Source organism: Mercenaria mercenaria, chromosome 13 (genome assembly GCF_021730395.1).
Source record: "Mercenaria mercenaria strain notata chromosome 13, MADL_Memer_1, whole genome shotgun sequence".
Classification (NCBI taxonomy): domain Eukaryota; kingdom Metazoa; phylum Mollusca; class Bivalvia; order Venerida; family Veneridae; genus Mercenaria; species Mercenaria mercenaria.
In genome coordinates this window covers 11,209,952-11,231,056 of record NC_069373.1, presented here as the reverse complement: position 1 = coordinate 11,231,056, position 21,105 = coordinate 11,209,952, and the positions used below count along the sequence as shown (strand labels likewise).

Here is a 21,105-nt window from a genome sequence, read left to right as displayed (position 1 = left end):
TGCCAAAAATGGTTTACCAATGGACCAATAGACATTGTGCAAAACAATATACTCTCTGTTCTTCCAAAGGGGGATAATGACTTAAACTATTCCAGATTTAGTGTCAGCTGTAAACTGACATGAGGGTGAAACTTTTATGTACAGTGGGGAGTGTGTAGGTGTAGTGGATGTTGGCAGCTAAGTGTGGGAGTTTCAAGATTTACCTTGTAGATGGTTGATCAGATCATTGCTGTTTAAAGACTGCTTTGAGGTCTCTGTCATTTGCACTACAAAAATAGAAACAGTCATGTACAAAAATCATTATCTTTCAAATATGAACTGATACTACATGCTGTTTCTTATCTGGTGTGCCTTTCATGTAAGTGCACAGTATCTCTTCTGATCAATTCAATTTTCAATTTTTTTTAAAAATTGTTACATGTAATTTTGTGGAGTGTGAGAATAAATGCATATGAAATAAAATGAACTTTGTGGATAAAAAGCAGGTAAAAAGCCAAACTGGATGATTCTTAAAGATGAACATGCAGTATTTTTTTATATACACACTGTGATTGAAATTAAAATCATAAATGTAAGAAATCTGAGAACAGACCGATTTTACTTCTTTCTAGAAAATGCTGGCAAACATTAATGCCATATTCAAAGTATATTACTGCTTCAGTGAGCTAGTTGAATTATAAAATGAAATTTTCATGGATGAATCTTGGTCAGAGAAAAATACACAAATTTTTACAAATAAATATTTGTAATTACAAACAATAAATTGAAACTAAACTTTAAAAGAAATAAACATATTAAACAATATCAAATACAAAAAAAAAAATTCTTGGTGATAATGCGTTACTGAACCAACTATATGTCAACTGTGAACAAAACTAGGTTTCACAAAGATATGGCAAAAATCTGCCAACCTTTAACCTACTGGCATTAGCTTTTAATTTGTTTTCATTGAGCTCTACAAATTTGTATCTACTTAACTGCTTGGTCCTAACCTTTTCAATCTACAACAAATATGTTAAAATCTAACTTGGAATTTGGAAATTCTAGTCTATACAAACTTTGACAGACAGACAGATGGACAGACTGGACAAAGCCAACAGATCTTTTATGTGGGTAGACAGAGAACAAGAAAGACAGTACATACTTTAGGTAGGGCAACTCAAGGCATAACTTACATGTTAAGTCAGCCATAGTAGTTTCCACCATTTGGTTCATATGCAAATCGGACAGCTTTAATTTATCTGTGTAAACAAAATGAGAAGCAATGAAAAGCAAATCATCATTTCAAAACAAAAACAAAACATGATGCAGCATGCATAGTGTTACAATACTGACATTCTGTGCACTACTACCGTATCGTCTCTAATTTAAGTACTTAATACAGAAACTGGTAAATACTGAAACAAAGAGAATTTATTCTCTGCCTTATGAAACCGGTGTAAAATAACTTTAGTGCAATTTCTGTACAATCCTTATAAATGGAAAAACGCTGTTTCTTTTCTCCTTACACTTTCTGAGAAAAGAAAATAAGGAAGCAATTGCTGATTTGGATAGCACTTAGACCTAAATCAGTAGAGACAATACAGAAGATATTAAAATCTTATTATAACGACTGTTACATCATAATCAACAAAAACATTTTAATATTTTCCATCCTTATGTGTGTGCATGCATACAAAACTCTCATTCTTCTCTGTAGTATCTATACACAAAACTACACTTGTTTCTCCTATGTAATTCAGAAATTAATTTGTAGTTACTGGTAATGTATTAAATGGCATGACAAAATATGCATGCCACATACATGCTGCATTTCAAAATAGAAAACGAAATGTTGAAATTTTTTAAAACATTTTATATATGTATTCTGTAATTCAGCTGAAGTATAGTGAAAACAGATAAAAATATAAATGTTGTGCAGGCTTTATTAAGATAAACAAAGGACATTATTGCAAGTAATATTGGCCTTGACCTAACAGTGACACTGGCTTTAGTGGCCACAAAAAAAACCCCTTACCATTTTGTCCCATTATGCTACCTACATACCAAGTTTCAGCTCACTCTTCATCAGAGATTGTGAGCAGAGATATTTTCACAGAGATCCGAGACACAATCAATGCTAGTTCTTCATAGAAGGTAGCTATACAAGTTTGGTGACAGTGTGTTAAGAAGTTTTAAGAAGCCATAAACCATTTTGATGACTTCAGCAAAGAAAAATTCTGTTTTAGTAACTGTGGCTTTGACCTTTACTCTATGGCATCTAAATAGTTAAATTGTTACCCAAATGACAAAAAAACAAGAGCTGTCACTAATGGTGACAAATGTCCCCGCAGCGCCTTGACCTTTGACCTGATGACCTTTGACCTGGTGACCCCAAAGTCATTAGGGGTCGTGTACTCAATAAGTACTATCAGCATGTGAAGTTTGAAGGTCCTGGGTGGAGTGGCTAACAAACGAACAGATGGACAGTTGAAAACTAATATGCCTCCCTTCGGGGGCATAAAAATCACACACACCTTGACTGGATTAGAAACACTACTCCTCCACTGTCCTTTAAAATTTCTACATCCAAACTTAAGCTAATGGAGGAAAACTTCTTTTGTTTAGTATAAGTGACCTTAGAATTCATCACACTTTGGAAAACCTGGATAACTAGCATGTATATAAAAACATTATCAGTCAGAAATGATAAATTACCCAAAGTCCCTCATTTTCAATGTGTTGTTATCTAAAGCTCATACTCATCCATTTTTCAGTTATTACTAAGTAAGACTTTTGAATGCCAAATTTTCCTTTTTCTCTCTGAATCAGTCACAAAGCATTGCAAGATAGTGCCTTCTACAGAACCCAGCAGATCCGCACAATTTTAGCAGTGTAGATCTATATATACTATAAACAAAATTAAAGTTAATTAAATATTTGGCATTCGTAAAGCCATATTACTTCATTCCAGAGTTAAAATATTGATGAAGAACTATATATAATATATTAACTGTGCTGACAGAAACTGTTTTTTAATTTGTAATGTTGTTATGCTCAGTGTGGTAAGTGTAAAATTTAGCAAACGGAAAAACTGACATGAAATCAGTTTTCCAACTCAAACTAGAAATGACCCAAATATGAGTAATCTAAATTTTAAATAAAATATTTACTATGTCCTTCAAATTCAGCAATTATCAAAGATTTTTTTATAAAATCTCAGACTATATTAAATGGATAAATACATCAGACGTAAAAGAACATGATTAACTGATAATTATTGGGTATGGTCTAACTTTTGTTCTTTAATTCTTTATTGAATTCAGACACAATACAAGGGTTTAATACAATACTTCCATGACTCCTTTACTTAGCAGGAGTTACTACGGCATTGTGTTCCAACCCTAAAACATTAGTCTTTCTATGGTTTGGTATGAAACACATGCCACATTACATGCACTTTATACATGCTTTGCTTTTAAGTTTCTAATGTAATTCATTCCGAAAATAATATTTCTAGTAAATATTTACTATAAATATCATGGAAACTAAATTTTCCTAAGACATTTTGAAACAAAAAGGTTATATGAGCTGTGCCATGAGAAAACCAACATAGTGGGTTTGTGACCAGCATGGATCCAGACCAGCCTGCGCATCCGCACAGTCTGGTCAGGATCCATGCTGTTCGCTGTCAAAGCCTACAGCACTTAGAGAAACCGTCAGTGAACAGCATGGATCCTGACCAGACTGTGCGGATGCGCAGGCTGGTCTGGATCCATGCTGGTCGCAAACCCACTATGTTGATTTTCTCATGGCATGGCTCATATACATTTAAAAGTAATGCATGTTAAGTAAGGAATATTTAATATGTTTTAAGCGTATGGCTGGAAATAAACTCAAAATAAAGTATCTGTTTTTATAACTGGAATCCAAATAAACTACTGAACCATTATAGAATACTTCATACAAGAACAAACATCTTTTGCCAAAACATAATTATCAAGTAAAAACAATAACAGCTGATACCAAATTTCACAGCTGAACTTGGAAACAAGTATAAGGGAGAATAAACAGCACAACATTTCAATGTTTGACCACAGCAGAGACAGTGATTACCTTCTAGTGCTGCTATTTTAGCTACATACTGCAATGATTCCAGCTTAGAAGCTTCCAAGTCCCCTGTAAACACAGCAAACATATCAACGTGTCAAAACAGTATGCTAACATATGTCAATTGAAAGATGTTAAAGATGTGCACATGCACATGTAGATAAACGTATCAAGAAAAGAGCTGAGGTTCAGAAATTTATCAACAGTGACACTGAAAACATGTTATTAGAACTGACTATGCATTTACAGAGTCACAGACAACCTTAATGCTGTTTAGGTTATATTTACATGTTTTAAAGTTTAATTTGTTAATATTCTGAATATATATCATGTATATCCATATATAATACTGTATTCAGAGTTAAAAACTGAGTCTACTTCTATAAAAAAAAATCCCTTTTTCATTTTCATTTTAGAAGAACCTACAGACTTGCTGACAAAAATTAACCAGTGAATTTTGTAAGATCTTATGTGCTACGATAACACACAGATAGGCATTGTCTTTTTTCACAACAAAAACTGCTACATGTATTACTCATGAGAAACCTGTGCATATGAAAAGGTACTGAAGACAATGCAAGGGAGCTAACTTACGCTGTAACTGTTCAACTTTTTCTGCACTCTCCTGGAGTTGTTTCTCTTGTTCCTCTCGTTTCACTACAAATAAAAAGGATAAAACTAAATATTCAAATCCTATCACAAAACAAACTTTATTGAGAACAAACTCTAAAGGCATGTTAAAACTATTGGCTAACAAAAAAGAAATCTTGTCTGTTGCTAAAGGATGGTAAGTAAAGGATGAAGAGTCAATGCTCAGTTCATAGTGTTAATATCTATTCTCTAGTACAGGTCTGACATTTGCCACAAGGAAAATGCAGGTATAACACAAATTATGAACATTATTCTGTCCTTATCCGAAAGAACGTTTTTATTACTAAAGGGCACATGACACATTTGCAATATAGCCAGCTGATCAGGGGAGGATACTCTCATTAGCTGATCTATATTATGGTATCAAAATATCAAATTTCATCTTTTAAGGTCCCTTCTCATATTTCACGTTTTGATTTACTTAAAAACAAAAGAAATGGACAAGAAATCAACAGTGCATGTTCATATACTTCCAAAAGTTAGGTAAAAATATTTCTATTAGCAGAACATATCTGTATTCTGTGAAATTACTTAATACATTTCCAAACAGCTATTTTGTCCGTACATAAATATATAGATTTCAAATTTAAAGACTATGAATGAAGGGATTAAATTTTGTAGATTGATTCAACCTTGAAATACCACAGAAAGTAGTCCCCTGTGATTATTAACATGATCATGGTATATTTTAATATTATTTCAATCTTCATTAGAACACATTATGTAGAAAATACATATAGTTTTCTTGCAAAGGCAACACAACAGGAAAACTAGAGCTGCTTTTGAGAAAAGCGCATGTCTCCCACAACTGCCTAATCATCTCAATAGTAAAAAAAAAGTACACTTCAGGAGTAAGTTTTGGTTCAGAAAAGTACACTTCAGGAGTAAGTTTTGGTTCAGAAAAGTACACTTCAGGAGTAAGTTTTCATTCAGGAAAGTACACTTCAGGAGTAAGTTTTTGTTCAGTAATTCAAAGGCCCACTCAGATCAGTAAGTTTTGGTTTAGTGATTCAAAGTGGTTTGGGTGAGTGGTTCCAAAGTGGTTTGGGTGAGTGGTTCCAAAGTGGTTTGGGTGAGTGGTTCAAAGTGGTTTGGGTGAGTGGTTCAGATCAGTAATTCAAGGGCCATAATTCCGAAGTGCCTGGGCTGATTGGGCTAGTTATCGAACTTGGCTGGGGACTTATTGGCAAACATATTTTGTTCAAGTTTGGTGAAGATCGGATGAGAACTGTTTGACTTAGAGCACGGACAAGATTTGTCACAGACGATAATGAGGCACGAGCTCTATACAGAATGATTTTGTGTCTTACGCTTGTATTCTTCGATCTGTTTCTGTGTTTCTTTCAGTTTTCCTTCTACATCTTCCGGGACGTCTTCAGTGCTCTCTTTGTCAGCTTTTACTGTAGGCTTTATGATCACAGATGATATAACTGTAACAAACATCTAGTATTATTTATATATTACTTCAAATTAAACAGTACAATCCTCATCTGGTAACAATCACAAGGTTCTGTAAGTGTTCTCAGTGTGTTTAATATTTAGGATCTTACTAAGTCAAGAGGCATAACTCTGGTCTGGCTTAGTGAAATCCAAAACAAAACCCCTGGTACATAACTTTACAATCCTCTAAGGTTTGCTAGCTTCACATCAAATACTTTTTGAGATAAGCATGACCACAGATCTTGACAGAAAGACAAACAGCCATACAGACAAGGTTAAATCAAAGTGCCTCCACCTCAAAAAAATTTAAAAGGGCTCAAAAGTTTAGGTCTATAATTATAACTAAAATAATAACGCACTCCACTATGTTGATCCTTGTTGCTTGTCACCAAGGAGTCAGTTAAAGGAGAGAATCAGAGCTGAACTAAGGATTAAAGACGAAACCATTGAAAACACGCATAAGGACTGAAAGACAAAAATGATGGCATCTGGTTTATTCAAAGTTCTCCATTTTCTGCCAGTGTGGTCAGTACACACAACACAGAAATCATCAGAGTAATAAAACATTGTTACAATCTTTATCATTTATCAAGTCATGCAACTGATATTAACCTGTACTAATAAATAACTAATATATGAGCCGTGCCATGAAAAAACCAACATAGTGGGTTTGCGACCAGCATGGATCCAGACCAGCCTGCGCATCTGCGCAGTCTGGTCATGATCCATGCTGTTCGCTTTTAAAGCCTATTGCAATTAGAGAAACCGTTAACGAACAGCATGGATCCTGACCAGACTGCGAGGATGCGCAGGCTGGTCTGGATCCATGCTGGTCGCAAAGCCACTATGTTGGTTTTCCCATGGCACAGCTCATATTATAGTGAAAATATCAGCTGCAGACATGATCAGTAATATTTGTCATTCATTGCAGACTTGTACTGAGCATGTGTTCATTCAATGTGACAGGATTTTACTGTCATAGTGAAACCTAACTCTTCTCAAAGTTAGGTAACTAGCTAGCATGTATATACAAACATGTGACAGTATAGGTAGCTAGCTAGCATGTATATACAAACATGTGACAATATGATTACCTTCACTTTCAGAGTCCATTTTTTCAGAATCCGAGTCTAAAGCTTTCATGTTGTTGATATGATCATCTTCGTTGGTATCCTTAAACTGGTCCAGTCTAGCTTTCATCGTGGTCAGTTGCTCGTTAGAAATGTCCTGGTCTGCTTGTAACCCTTCAATCTGTATATGTACATGTAAAATAGTTCTAGTGCTTCTTTCAATACTAATTTGGTCTTGGGGGTTTACATACAGTTTTAAAAGATCCATAACATCATAATTTTTCAAGAATTTGATTTTATCTAGCATTTTAACTATGCAGAGAATTCTGTATCAATGCCATAATACAATTGGTCCTCCAATATTTCCTATCAGCAGTATCATTCTTGATAATTCTGAATACATTCAGCCACAGCACAACTAAACATTAACATAATATTCACACCATAAATGTTCAATCAAACTGTGTGTTATCTGACTGCAGAGATTCTTACAATATCAAGTCTCATATAGTTTTTATTCCAATAACCAATCTTACTTTAGCTGTTAATGCTGCCTCTTGTTTCATCATTTCATCGAGTTTATCCTGCAGATCCAGTTTATCTTTTTCTGCTTTTTCAATCTCCTCCATATGTTTGGTTTCTGCATCCTGAAGTTGTAAATCATATCATATTAATGGTGAGGTTTTGAAAACAAAGTGACAATTTAGTTTGGAAATTAAAACAACCAACATGTCTGCATTTTAATTGTCACCAGATCTAAACTTGTCTCCATAATTCAGCTTTGTGTGTGCTTTAGCTTTATCATGTCATTTTCCGACAATATCAATATAAAGATATGTAATAAACTGCTGTTAGTCTCAATTTCTAACGATCAATGGTTAATGACAAATGTCCCAATAAGATAGCAACCTTTGACAGCAAGTCTTTGGTAACACCAATGTAGAGAAAAGATGTCCATAAAAGCACTTCATAAATTTGCCAGTGATGAAATCAGCATTTCCTTTATGACTGTTCAAGATCTGAGTGAAGGCTGTATACTACTTAACTACAGATTGCTTTTGAAAAAAGCACTTGTTTCTCCATATCTATACACTATATGAGCATAGTACACTGACACGTGCCGAGAGAAAGGCAAACTTAAGTATTAAGCAGTAAAATGTCTGTAACACAAATTCATATTTTTCAAAGAAAAAAAAGAAATTATTAAAAGCATAAAGTACATAATATGCAACCACAACAACTGATACAGATCAAACCTAAAAAGTTTATTTGAATCCCATCATAAGTATAGGAGAAGTAGTCCAGAAAAACTTGACCCAAACAGCCTTTAAGGGGACATAACCCAGCAAAAAAGCATTCGACCAGAAATTGCAGAACAAGCTTCAGTACTGAACCTTTCTACAAAGTTAATTTGAAATCCTTACCAGCAGTTTGAGAAAAGCAGTTAAGACAAGCTTTTGTGACAGACAGGCAGACAGATGGACTGACCAAGAAAATCATTATATCTCCTAACACATGGGCAGACATAATTAATGGCACTGCTAATAAATCCTCATACTGTAATACATACCTTATACTTAGCTACATAACCAAGGTTGTCATTGCTCTCTATGTATAGCAACTTGCCCTCCTTTAACAGTGCACCTTATACCTCAAGCTGTCAGTCTTTATGCATTTATTACACTGTATCTGTATTTCAAGGGCTAAGTATGAAACAGTTTAACTCAAAGGAGGTAGAACCCCTAAATTTGTGTATTTTGTGTAAAACTGGTTTCACTATTTCTCTGCCAGATTACTTACAAACACCTGTATTTGTGTCCCTTGTCCTGCATTAAATTATTCCTGGTATTTCTCTGCCTGATTACCTACATGGAATTTTGTACTGCTTTAAACTGGTTCTGGTATATACCTGGCAGATTACTCATTTGTAACTGTATTTATCTTGTACTGCTTTAAGCTAGTGCTGGTATTTCTCTGCCAGATTACTAACCTGTAACTGTATTTGTATATCTTGTACTGCTTTAAGCGGGTCCTGGTATTACTCTGCCAGATTACTAACCTGTAACTGTATTTGTATATCTTGTACTGCTTTAAGCTGGTCCTGGTATTTCTCTGCAAGCAGCTGAAGTTCTTCTTGTGATTGTTCACACATGTCCTTCATGTGTCCACACTCGTCCTCTGACTTGGTCAACGAGCGTTCAAGGTCAGATAACTTTGTCACTGCCTCGATTTTCTCTTGTAAGACTTTCATTAAAGATTCCTGCAATATTAATTAAAGGGTTAGGAAAGCCTGATAATAAGTTAATTTCGTATGAAAGCCATATTCAAGCCTTTCATAACGCTGAAAGAATTTCTAAAATCAGACCACTATTGAAAAAGATATGGCAGTTTGAAAATTAAGGAAATTATTAATCATGGAGGCAGCCATTTTGTGTGTTTACGACGTCATTTACATAGAGGATAATTGTTGGTTTCGGTGTAATATCACGTTATAATTTCACCGAGTGGGCACCAAAAGTGATATTTTCACGAGTGGCGCAGCCACGAGTGAAAATAACAACTTTTGGTGTTCACGAGTGAAATTACCGTGATATTACATCGATACCAACAATTTTTCTGTTTATTTTATGTCTAAAACTCTACTTTTGTTGTGTTTATTTCAATAAAATGTCGAAATTTGCGGGAAATTTTATCAGGAAGCATCGCAAAGATGACGTCATTTTAGCGACGTCATCGTCATATTGTTTCCGGCTTTCAGTACGCTCGTTAAACTTTTTGACGTTAATCCGGGTATCAGATTTGATAATTTTCACTGAGTGGCCAGTGAGTTTATCAGGATATAATCCACCGTTATATTTCGATAAACCACCGAAAAACATAAAATAAACACTGCTTAATTTTTTATTTAGCAAATAACCTTTTAAATAGATTAATTTTATATGTTTCTTGAGCATGGTAATTTCTTTCATTATAGCTGAAAAAAAGAAGAGAAATTATTTTACAGAAATACGTAAATACAATTCAAATATGTGTCTAGAAATTTAATAAATCTGCCATTTTGTTTTTTGTTGCCATGGAAACAAAATGGCTGGCATTTTGATTAAATATTTAAATGATCATAACTTCCTTATTTTTAAGTCGATTTTGAAAATTCTTTCACTTCTTTTAATGATAACAGAAATCCCATCAGATGGAATTAACATCAAAACAACAATGCCTTTCCCTTTAACTATTTTAAAACACAAAAACAAAAGAGCTCAGACCTAAGAAAGCATGATGGTCTGAAACAAGATTAACACAATTAAAGGGGGCCATATGAACAACCTATCATAGAGAATGTAATTTATTAATGCAACTAAAGGGTTCGGTATACATGACCAATGGTAGGTTACCTATTTCATGTGGCAATAAGACCAGAATCCAGAATCCTTCTTTCAGACCTAGGCATGCTCAAAGAGGAATGTTCTCAATCAAATAACAATTATAGTTTTAGGCTTTGCTTACAAAGCTATACAGAAGAATGGATAACCAATAAACAATAATTAAGCACTCCAAGTGTATAATCAACTTGAAAATATAACTGACTGCATTGAAATAATTTTTGATTACATTACTTTCTTCTTAAGTGTAAACTTATCAAAAAATATGTCTACATTAGACTGGTACAGAACAGATCTGCAACTTTTCAATCTTTGAGTTACACGATTATTTTAAGGTATTGACAACAGAAGACCATGAATCATCATTGATGTAGGGTAAAGATAAGTGACAAAATGAGACATTGTGGTACAACTGACATACCTTGGCTGTGGTTTCATAGTTGAGTTTCTCTTCTTGTAATTGGACTAGTTCTTGTCTCAAAGTATCTTCAGTATGGTTCTATAATAACATCATTGTAGCATAAATATAAATAATCAGGGTAATGTTAGTTTATAATACAACATGACATTCTGAACTGAATCATTTCTTTTAAGAAATTGTAAGGGTGGTAAGCAAACTGTACAACAACGTTAGTGGTCTTGGTTCAATTCCCAGTCACAACTGATTTACTTAAATTTATACAATTTCCAGCAGTATTGGCCTAGGCTGGATGCTTAGGGGATGAAGGTAACTCCTGCCATGGGCTCAGCTGGAAATAAGTTGTTCCATCAATTCCAGGTTAGACTTAGTTCAATTAACCATGTTAAAAACACGCATTTACTTTTTATAAATATTACATAACAGTGAAATTAGTCCCCAAGGACTTAAAAAGTAGATTTCTACATGATAATAAATATACTTCTTAAAACATAATTCAAACCGTCAGCCTTTTAGAAAGACTAAATGATACCCCCTTAACACTGCTGCAGTATGAAAAAAAGACCTGTTTTACAGCTATAAAGAACCTGATTTTCAGAATTAAATGACTGTGAAAGTCTATGGGTGTAATTAATTAAATTTATTCTTCCATTCAAGAGTTATTGAACAGACACTGAACTCTGAGTAAACAAGAGCTGTCCATAAGACAGCACACTCGACTTTTCTCAGTGCTTGACTCTGAAATAGGGCATTGACAGTAAAAACTTTACAAAACTTTAACCAAAAACTTCTAAGTTAAAAAGGTGCAAAACTCCGTCAAAATTCAAATCAGAGTTATGAGAACTGCTTCTCCTGGTGTAGACTTTGATAGTAAATAACTATTTTAAGTTTTAAGTCAATAGCTTTGATAGTAACAGAGATATTTGACTTAATCAAAAACTTTAACCAAACATTCTAAGTTAAAAAGGGGCATAACTCTGTCAAAATTCAAACCAGAGTTGTGGGGATTGTTTCTCCTGGTGTAGACCTTGATAGTAAATAACTATTTTAAGTTTCAAGTCAATAGCTTTGATAGTAACAAAGATATTTGACTTTATCAAAAACTTTAACCAACGCCGACGGCGATGCTGGGGCGAGTGCAACAGCTCTATTTTTCCTTCGAAAAGTGGAGCTAAAAAGCGGCCATAACTCAGCCAAAATTAGTGGATTGTAACAGAAATACATCAGACTGTATTTCATGACCATATACCTGCATACAAACAAGAGGACCATGATGGTCCTGAATCGCTCACCTCTTCCCACATGATCCAGTTTTGAGTATGACGTCGTTTTTTCTATTATTTGACATAGTGACCTAGTTTTTGAGCTCATGTGACCCAGTTTTGAACTTGACCTAGATATTATAAAGATAAAAATTCTGACCAATTTTCATGAAGATCCATTGAAAAATATGGTCTCTAGAGAGGTCACAAGGTTTTTCTATTATTTGACCTACTGACCTAGTTTTTTAAGGCACGTGACCCAGTTTCAAACTTGACCTAGATATCATCAAGGTGAACATTCTGACCAATTTTCATGAAGATCCATTCAAGGGTATGGCCTCTAGAGAGGTCACAAGGTTTTTTCTATTTCAAGACCTACTGACCTAGTTTTTGATCACAGTTGACCCAGTTTCAAACTTGACCTAGATATCATCAAGATAAACATTCAGACCAACTTTCATACAGATCCCATGAAAAATATGGCCTTTAGAGAGGTCACGTTTTTTCATTATTTGACCTACTGACCTACTTTTTGAAGGCACGTGACCCACTTTCGAACTTGACTTAGATATCATCAAGGTGAACATTCTGACCAATTTTTATGAATATCCATTCACAAGTATGACCTCTAGAGAGGTCACAAGGTTTTTCTATTTTTAGACCTACTGACCTAGTTTTTGACCGCACATGACCCTGTTTCGAATTTGACCTAGATATCATCAAGATGAACATTCAGACCAACTTTCATGAAGATCCATTGAAAAATATGGCCTTTAGAGAGGTCACAAGGTTTTTCTATTTTTAGACCTACTGACCTAGTTCTTGACGGCACGTGACCCACTTTCAAATTTGACCTAGATATCATCAAAATGAACATTCAGACCAACTTTCATACAGATCCCATGGAAAATATGGCCTCTAGTTAGGTCACAAGGTTTCTCTATTATTTGACCTGCTGACCTAGTTTTTGATGGCACGTGACCCACTTTCGAACTTGACTTAGATATCATCAAGGTGAACATAATGACAAATTTTCATGAAGATTTCATGAAATATATGGCCTCTAGAGAGGTCACAGGGTTTTTCTATTTTTAGACCTACTGACCTAGTTTTTGATGGCACGTGACCCAGTTTCGAACTTGACCTAGAAATCATCAAGATGAACATTCAGACCAACTTTCATACAGATCCCATGAAAAATATGGCCTTTAGAGAGGTCACAAGGTTTTTCTATTATTTGACCTACTGACCTAGTTTTTGAAGGCACGTGACCCAGTTTCGAACTTGACCTAGATATCATCAAGGTGAACGTTCTGACCAACTTTCATGAAGATCTTGTGAAATATATGGCCTCTAGAGAGGTCACAAGGTTTTTCTATTTTTAGACCTACTGACCTAGTTTTTGACCGAACGTGACCCAGTTTCGAACTTGACCTAGATATCATCAAGATGAACATTCTGACCAATTTTCATGAAGATCCATTGAAAATTATGGCCTCTAGAGAGGTCACAAGGTTTTTCTATTTTTAGACCTACTGACCTAGTTTTTGATGGCACGTGACCCAGTTTCGAACTTGACCTAGATATCATCAAGATGAACATTCTGACCAACTTTCATAAAGATCCCATGAAAAATGTGACCTCTAGAGTGGTCACAAGCAAAAGTTTACGGACGGACGCACGGACGGACGCACGGACGACGGACACCGCGCGATCACAAAAGCTCACCTTGTCACTTTGTGACAGGTGAGCTAAAAATTAATTAAATCCATTCATCCTTTCAAAACTCAGTGAATAAATATCAACATTTTGCTGAGTTTTAGGTTAAAAGGGCTACAACTCTGGAGAAAAAAAAACAACAGTAGATTGTAACCAAAATTATCCACAACCTGTATTCATTGACCATATACCTGTGTACCAAATATGAACTCAATCCACCCTTACTTCCGAGACAGACTGGCTGTAACTCCAGTATACCTACTTTGTTTACACAAGTATAATTAGTACATACAATACAAATCGAGGGGTGAATGCGAAAGAGTTCTAAGTGCATATAAATAAAGAAGCATTTAGAACTTTTTCGCATTCACCCCTTGAAATGTATATTTTATTTATGCACAGAGAATTTGTAAGAAAGGACTAACCTTTGAGTATGCATGTAGTTGATTTTCTAGCACTTCTAACCTAGACAATAGCCTGTCCTCGTCTATCAGAGCCTGGAAATATAACCATATACTGTTATCTTAATCCCTTCAGTAAAACTTGTTTCAGCTTATATTAGGTGTATGTATTTTCGAATCTGCTGAGACACTGCTATTTTCCACTGAATACACATCATTTTTTTGAACTAATGCTAAATATACGATTGGTAGAGCTGATAATTTTTCATAGTTACTGTACTACAAATGTTACAGGGTGTGAAAAATGTGCAGCCTGATTGGGACTTGAACATGGGACCTTGTAATACTGTTCCGATGCTCTACTGATCTGGGATACAGGACCATTCCAGTTACACATCTTCTCCCCAAATTGTGAATCAAAACTGAAACTATGACATACTTGCAAATATAAGTGAAAACTAACCTTAAATTTCAGTCAGTACTTAAAACAGTTTAAAAGGAGTCGTAAGACTAACCAATTGATACAGTCAAGATCCTGTGCTAGGTGTCAAATGTCACTGGGTGAGAAGCACATGCAGTCACACTGGGACTAAAACCCAGGGTCTCTGATTATTAATACTGTCCCTATGCCCCCCTACTGAGCTATTAGGTCGATTACACATATTCTCCCCAAAGTGTAAATCATGTTGGAACCCAAGACACATACAAAACAAGCAAATTCGATGAATTGGTATCCCCCTGCCGAAAGGGTTTGTGGTGAGGAATGGCAAAAAATATATCCAGCAAAAAGTTAAGGATGTTACTAAGAAGCAAATAATTTCATTAGTCAAAATCAATTTAACAGATAATGAATGTTTTAAGTGTACACAATAAATGTATGTTATGTTGATCCTGAGTAATGAAATTATTTTGAATGGAATATGTTTAATGTAATAAGCTAAGCTTTTAGAATTAAATGGAGTTATTTAAAATGTGAGTTGAAGTGTAACTAGAATGAAATATTGTCTTAATGTAGTTTGGCACCAAGTGTTGCTATTTAACATGTACACTTGTACATAAAAGAACGGATGTCCTTAAAAGAGCACAATCAAGTAAGATATCTTGAACATGGGGGGGGGGGGGGGGGGGGGGGTGTTGAAGGTTAGAACATTTTTTAAACAAGAGCTGTTCGTAAGACAGCGCGCTTAATAGCTTAATAATAATAATTTTATTTGTGCACTACATGTCAATACAAATTACATAGCATAATAAATTATCACAGTATTTCACAGATATCACAGTTGTAACATTAAAGACATCTATCATATAATATTGATTATAATTTATCACAGGATGTTATTCTTGGTTTGAATATATAGTTACTGAAACAAAAAATGTAAAAGATATCAATATCACCTCTAGATAGTTGTAATACTTGTTCCAGTATTTATAATTTCAAATTGAAGATAGTGCACTGGATTGCCCGTTAAGCTTCAGCATTTACATGCAAAAACTTATTTCCAACGGGGTCCATGCTGTCACATTTAGATCATAAGTGACTGATTACTCTTCTTAGAACTGTCACATGATGGTATAAAAGTGATAATGCAATCATAAGATAATGATCTTACGTTGTTATATTACATATTATAGAGTGGTAGATACATTCCATTTTAAAACAGTATTCCTTTTTTTGAGTACAAAGGTGTTAACACGTCATGATCTTATGAGTGACGGATTTAGGTGTATGTGTCATAAGCATATTATATAGGTCTTACAAAATCAATGACACCATGATACAAACATATGCAGAAACTAAGAGTCTAATAACTTTCTACACGAATTGACATGATAACACAAATACTAAACACTAATTTCATAAAAATGTTAAAACAAAACCAGTTAAAAAAATATATATAAAGATTTCTCATCTCTTTCCATTTCTGTTAATAGATGTTTCTTTAAAAGTTTCTTAAAAGTAGCCTTGGACTTTGCTGATTTTATGTCAGCTGGTAACTTATTCCAGTCCTTAATTGCATTGTAATAAAATGAATTTGATGTAAACCCATCGACTTGTGGCGTATAAAATTTAAATGTGATCTGCTCCCGTAAGAATGGATATCACTGCATTTTGTAAAGTGTTCATGCATGTAACTGGGAGACTTGTTATGGAAAATCTTATAGACATGATTCAGTCTCAGTTGTCTACACCTGAATTCAATATTCAAAAAACCAAGATCTTTAAAATCTGCGACGCAAAGAGATGTTCTACAATGGTAATTGTGAATAAAACAAATTACTTTGTTTTGAGCCACTTGTAGTTTACTCTTCAGCTTTTTAGTAAGACCACAGTACCACGAGGTTGATGCATAATCTAGATGGCATTGTATCAAAGAATTACAAAGAGTTTTTCTGAGAGATTTTTTTAAAAAACTTTGTTGACGATATAAAAATTTAATCCTATTATTCACTTTTTTGACAATATTTTCTACAATGGATGTGCCAGACAAGTCTGCATCTAAAAACGAACCTAGGTACTTAACTGAAGTTTGAGACTTGATCTCGTGACCATTACATTTAATGCGCTTGACTTTTCTCAGTGCTTGACTCTGAATAAGAGCTTTGCCAGTAAAAAAATCCAAGTTAAAAAGGGACATAACTCTGTCAAAATTCAAATCAGAGTTATGGAAATTGTGTCTCCCTCCTGGTGTAGACTTTGATAGTAAATAACTATTTTGAGTTTCAAGTCAAAAGCTTTAATAGTAACAGAGATATTTGACTGTATCAAAAATTTTAACAAACAATTCTAAGTTTAAAAGGGACATAATTCTGTCAAAATTCAATCAGAGTTATGAGGATTGTTTCTCCTGGTGTAGACTTTGATGGTTAACAAGTATTTTAAGACCAGTTCTCAGAATAGACACACAGTTTTATTATAATAATGTCGCTCATAGATATCCTATAGGTATGCTGCATTTATATGTCGCATTTTGTCCCGAGCTGTATATTTTATTGTGTAATAGTAAAATCATAAGCAAGTGAGCACACATGTTTACAAAAAATAATTTTATATACCTGAAAGAGGCTAATATCGAGAGAAAATGCCTGTCGCAACCAATTGTGCCCTCAAATAAACATAGTTCATGCAGTAGTATAGTTTTTGCCAGATAAATTCTTTTCACATGTGATAAAACACTAATGGAACTTTTATGCAACATAAATTTGATCCATCAAATACTCATTGAATTTGTTTCTGACAGGCCGAATTCATGTCGCATAATATGCAGTAATCTACGTTACAAAGTTTTACTCATAAAGTAATGCTTATATAGTTCGTAAGCAAGGCTATGTTTTATGCATCTTTAAACCAAAAGGTATAACTCTGTATTGTTTAAAAGTAATTTTCACATTTCTGTCTAAGATTTTCTGACATTCAACGCCCTGTTGTGCTAAGCAAGTGGTTATAGTTAAGAATGTAATCTACGTGATTGCATTAGAAAGCTTACTTATGTTATTATGAAAGTTGTGGCAAGTAATAATGAAAGGTTACCTTAAGATGTTCCATTATTAAAGTCGTTGATTATCTTACTTGAAATACGACGGAGAGAACAACATTAATCTTTTCTTCTGTAATAAACGTTACCAGTAATCAACGTTACGAATCATTGAAATAGTGCCGTACAGTATTATAATACGGGATATTCTATCGCCGATGCGTTATTCCCCCTTTTTACTGATCCGCCATTTGTTTTCGTCAGCCATTTTGATCTCGTCTGCACGTTTTGACCTCTAAATTGTTATTCTGATTTGCAACTGAACGTCAGCAAAGGTAAGAATTTTAGTTACCATCAAATTAAAATTTAAACCATATACATGCTTTGCATTAGAAAATATCCATTTATAAGTACGTATACGTAATACAAAGTAGATATTATTCATCTAACGTCTAACAAATGACATTGTTTTTGAAAGCAAAATTTAATAAATTGTTTTAGTAGTATTGATCCATTGTTATTTTTGTCGAAGATATAATAAAAAAATATAGTTTTGACTTAGAAATATATAAATAATTCTTCAGTGAAGAATAAGTGACCGTTTCCATTGTCTACAATGTATTACAAAAGATATATATTTATCCAAACTGCCATGATAACATGGTAACGTAGATTACCAGTATTAGAAAAAAAATTTTTACATGAGGTTAACAAGGTATAGTCCTAAAATATTATGGTTTTATTTCGTAATTCTTTCTTCTTACAAACTCTTAAGTCAATAAGATTACAGAAATTAGCCAATATGAGTCCTGTATAGCAGTAAACACTGTAGTAACGTATATTACAAAGTTGGTAACGTAGATTACATCAATGTTATTGTCATATTTTAGGGCTGATATGGGGAAGACAAGAGCTGAGATCCAAAAAGCTTATCGGGAGAGGAAGAAAGAACAAGATGGGAGCAAATTCCTTGAGAATGAACGAAAACGAACAAAGAAATACTACATACCAATTGATGAAAGATCAGAATCTTCTAAGAAATCTAGAAGGCAGAAAGTAAGACAATATGTCAGTAATTATCGTGCTAGAAAACTTTTAGAACAAAGGCAATCGGACCGTGAAAATGCAGAAGGAAGAGCAGTGCAGTGTGTTGCTGAGTCGGACGAAAATGGCGTTAGTTCATGCACTAGTGGAGACATTTTGCAAATAAAACTGCCTGCTTTTGATCCAAAGAATAGGACAAGGAAACGTATCGCACGAGCGACAGCGAGGCATAGTAAAGAGATGAAAAGTATGAGAGCGGAAAATAAAGCCCTGAAAAGACGAGTGAAAACAGTCTCTAAGAGATATGAACGTTTGAAAAAGAAATGTGACACACCTACAAGTGACAATGCCAAATAGAAGAAAGTGCTAAGACAGAGCACCAGAATAGTAAAACTTCAAGAAAGAGAATTTTACTTGAATCACCATTTGAACATGAAGGTGTGAATAAAAATCCAAGAAGACAAAACGTTTCTGCAACAGTGACTAACACCAATACAATTCTGAGAAACGAAGTTGAACCAGAAACAGAAGCCAGTATAGAAATTGAACCTGACACAGGAGCCAGTTTAGAAATTGAACCAGAAACAGAAGCTAGTTTAGAAATTGAATCTGAAAAAGACGCTAGTTTAGAACGAGAACATCAAGTCACGGAGGACAAATTTGAAGGTAGCGAAGTTGATGAATCGCAATCTAAATCCTGCACTGAACCAGAAGATACGACGTTAACACCAAGAAAAAGAGTTGCTACTGAAATTGCTGAACTTGGTCTTACGCCAAGAAAAGTCCCGAAAAAAATCCGAGATACCATGTTGTTTGCACATGTTATCAGTGACGAGATAAAAAGTGCCAGAAAATCAAATGGTCAGAAAGGCAGAGGCATAATTGCTAGAGTACTGTCTGGCAAACTTGTAAATAAATACAGAATGAATAGTAAAATGAATAAATTAACCGGGATTCAGAGAGGAAAGAAGGTGGATAGCAAACGGTGTGACATTGTGCCCAAGATCAAAAAGCGTGTAAAAGAGAGAGAAGATACACAGAAGACAGTACGAGAATTCCTCATGAGAGATGACAATAGCCGTGTGATGCCAGGAAAGAACGACAAAGTAAAAGAAGGAACAAAAGTGAATCAAAAAAGAGTGTTGAACGACAGTATGAAATTTTTGCATTTGAAGTTCAAGACTGAAACAGACAAACAAGTTTCCTTTGCTGTGTTTTGCCGTATGCGACCTAAGAGCATAAGTCTTACAAGATACATAACAAGAAACCAATGTCTATGTCAGAAACATCAAAACATGGCTTTAACGTTAAAAGCACTGAAATCATCTGGTGCATGTGTACCACTGAATCCCGACGAATATATCAGAAAGATTAATGAGACACCTGAAGAAGATGTAATGAAAGATGTGTCTGAAATTATACATCACCAGCAGTGGAAAAAAGTAACAATGGAAGATGGTAGAAAGAGGACCAAAATAGTCGGCAAAGATGTTTCTAAAATCAGTTCTCAAAAATTGTTCATGACCAAACCTCTGAATTCCAGGGACATGTGTCCAAAATAAAAAGTCAGTATAAGGCAATGATGAATCTTAAAGACAACCTTGGCGAAGAGCATGCGATCATACAGATGGATTTTGCTGAAAATTTCAGTTGCTCAAGTACAGACGAAGTACAAAGTGCATACTGGAATTCAAATGCTGTAACTTTACACCCTGTTGTTGTGTATTATAGAGAAAACGGTGAAATGAAACATATAAACTATGTTTTTGTATCTGATGAGCTCAGTCACAATATAGGTACTGTCTACGCAATATTGAAACATCTTATACCTGACATAAAAGCGGAAATGAACGGAAAGCTGAATAAGGTCTATTAATGGACCGACAGCCCCAGCTCTCAGTACAGAAACAAGACATCTTTTTATATTGTGTCTGATCATACACAACTACTGAAAACAGAAGCTGAATGGAACTTTTGGGAGACTGGTCACGGTAAAGGCGCGTGTGATGGAATTGGAGGTACGGCAAAACGGATGGCTGATTTGAGTGTAAGGCAAGGTAAACTGAACATACAGGATGGGACAGACTTTTACGTATGGGGTAAGGAATATCACACAAGTGCAAAGTACATCTATGTCACAGAAGACGACTGTAAGAAG

At 34.6% G+C, this 21,105-nt stretch overlaps 1 protein-coding gene across 7 annotated transcripts in view; it reads right to left on the bottom strand.

The window, feature by feature from the left end:
• The window catches only part of LOC123529853 (sarcolemmal membrane-associated protein-like), a 96,697-nt gene that overhangs the window by 31,907 nt on the left and 43,685 nt on the right, over positions 1–21,105 (bottom strand). For 6 of the 7 annotated variants that reach the window (XM_045310410.2, XM_045310411.2, XM_045310415.2 and 3 more), the window contains 10 exons: positions 14,455–14,526; positions 11,052–11,129; positions 9,310–9,510; positions 7,787–7,897; positions 7,275–7,431; positions 6,051–6,170; positions 4,684–4,746; positions 4,096–4,158; positions 1,176–1,241; positions 204–266 (listed from right to left, as the gene is read on the bottom strand). In XM_045310410.2, the coding sequence (XP_045166345.2) occupies positions 204–266; positions 1,176–1,241; positions 4,096–4,158; positions 4,684–4,746; positions 6,051–6,170; positions 7,275–7,431; positions 7,787–7,897; positions 9,310–9,510; positions 11,052–11,129; positions 14,455–14,526 (994 nt within the window). The remainder of the gene's footprint in view (positions 1–203; positions 267–1,175; positions 1,242–4,095; positions 4,159–4,683; positions 4,747–6,050; positions 6,171–7,274; positions 7,432–7,786; positions 7,898–9,309; positions 9,511–11,051; positions 11,130–14,454; positions 14,527–21,105) is intronic. The other variant, XM_045310413.2, reaches the window with a different exon arrangement.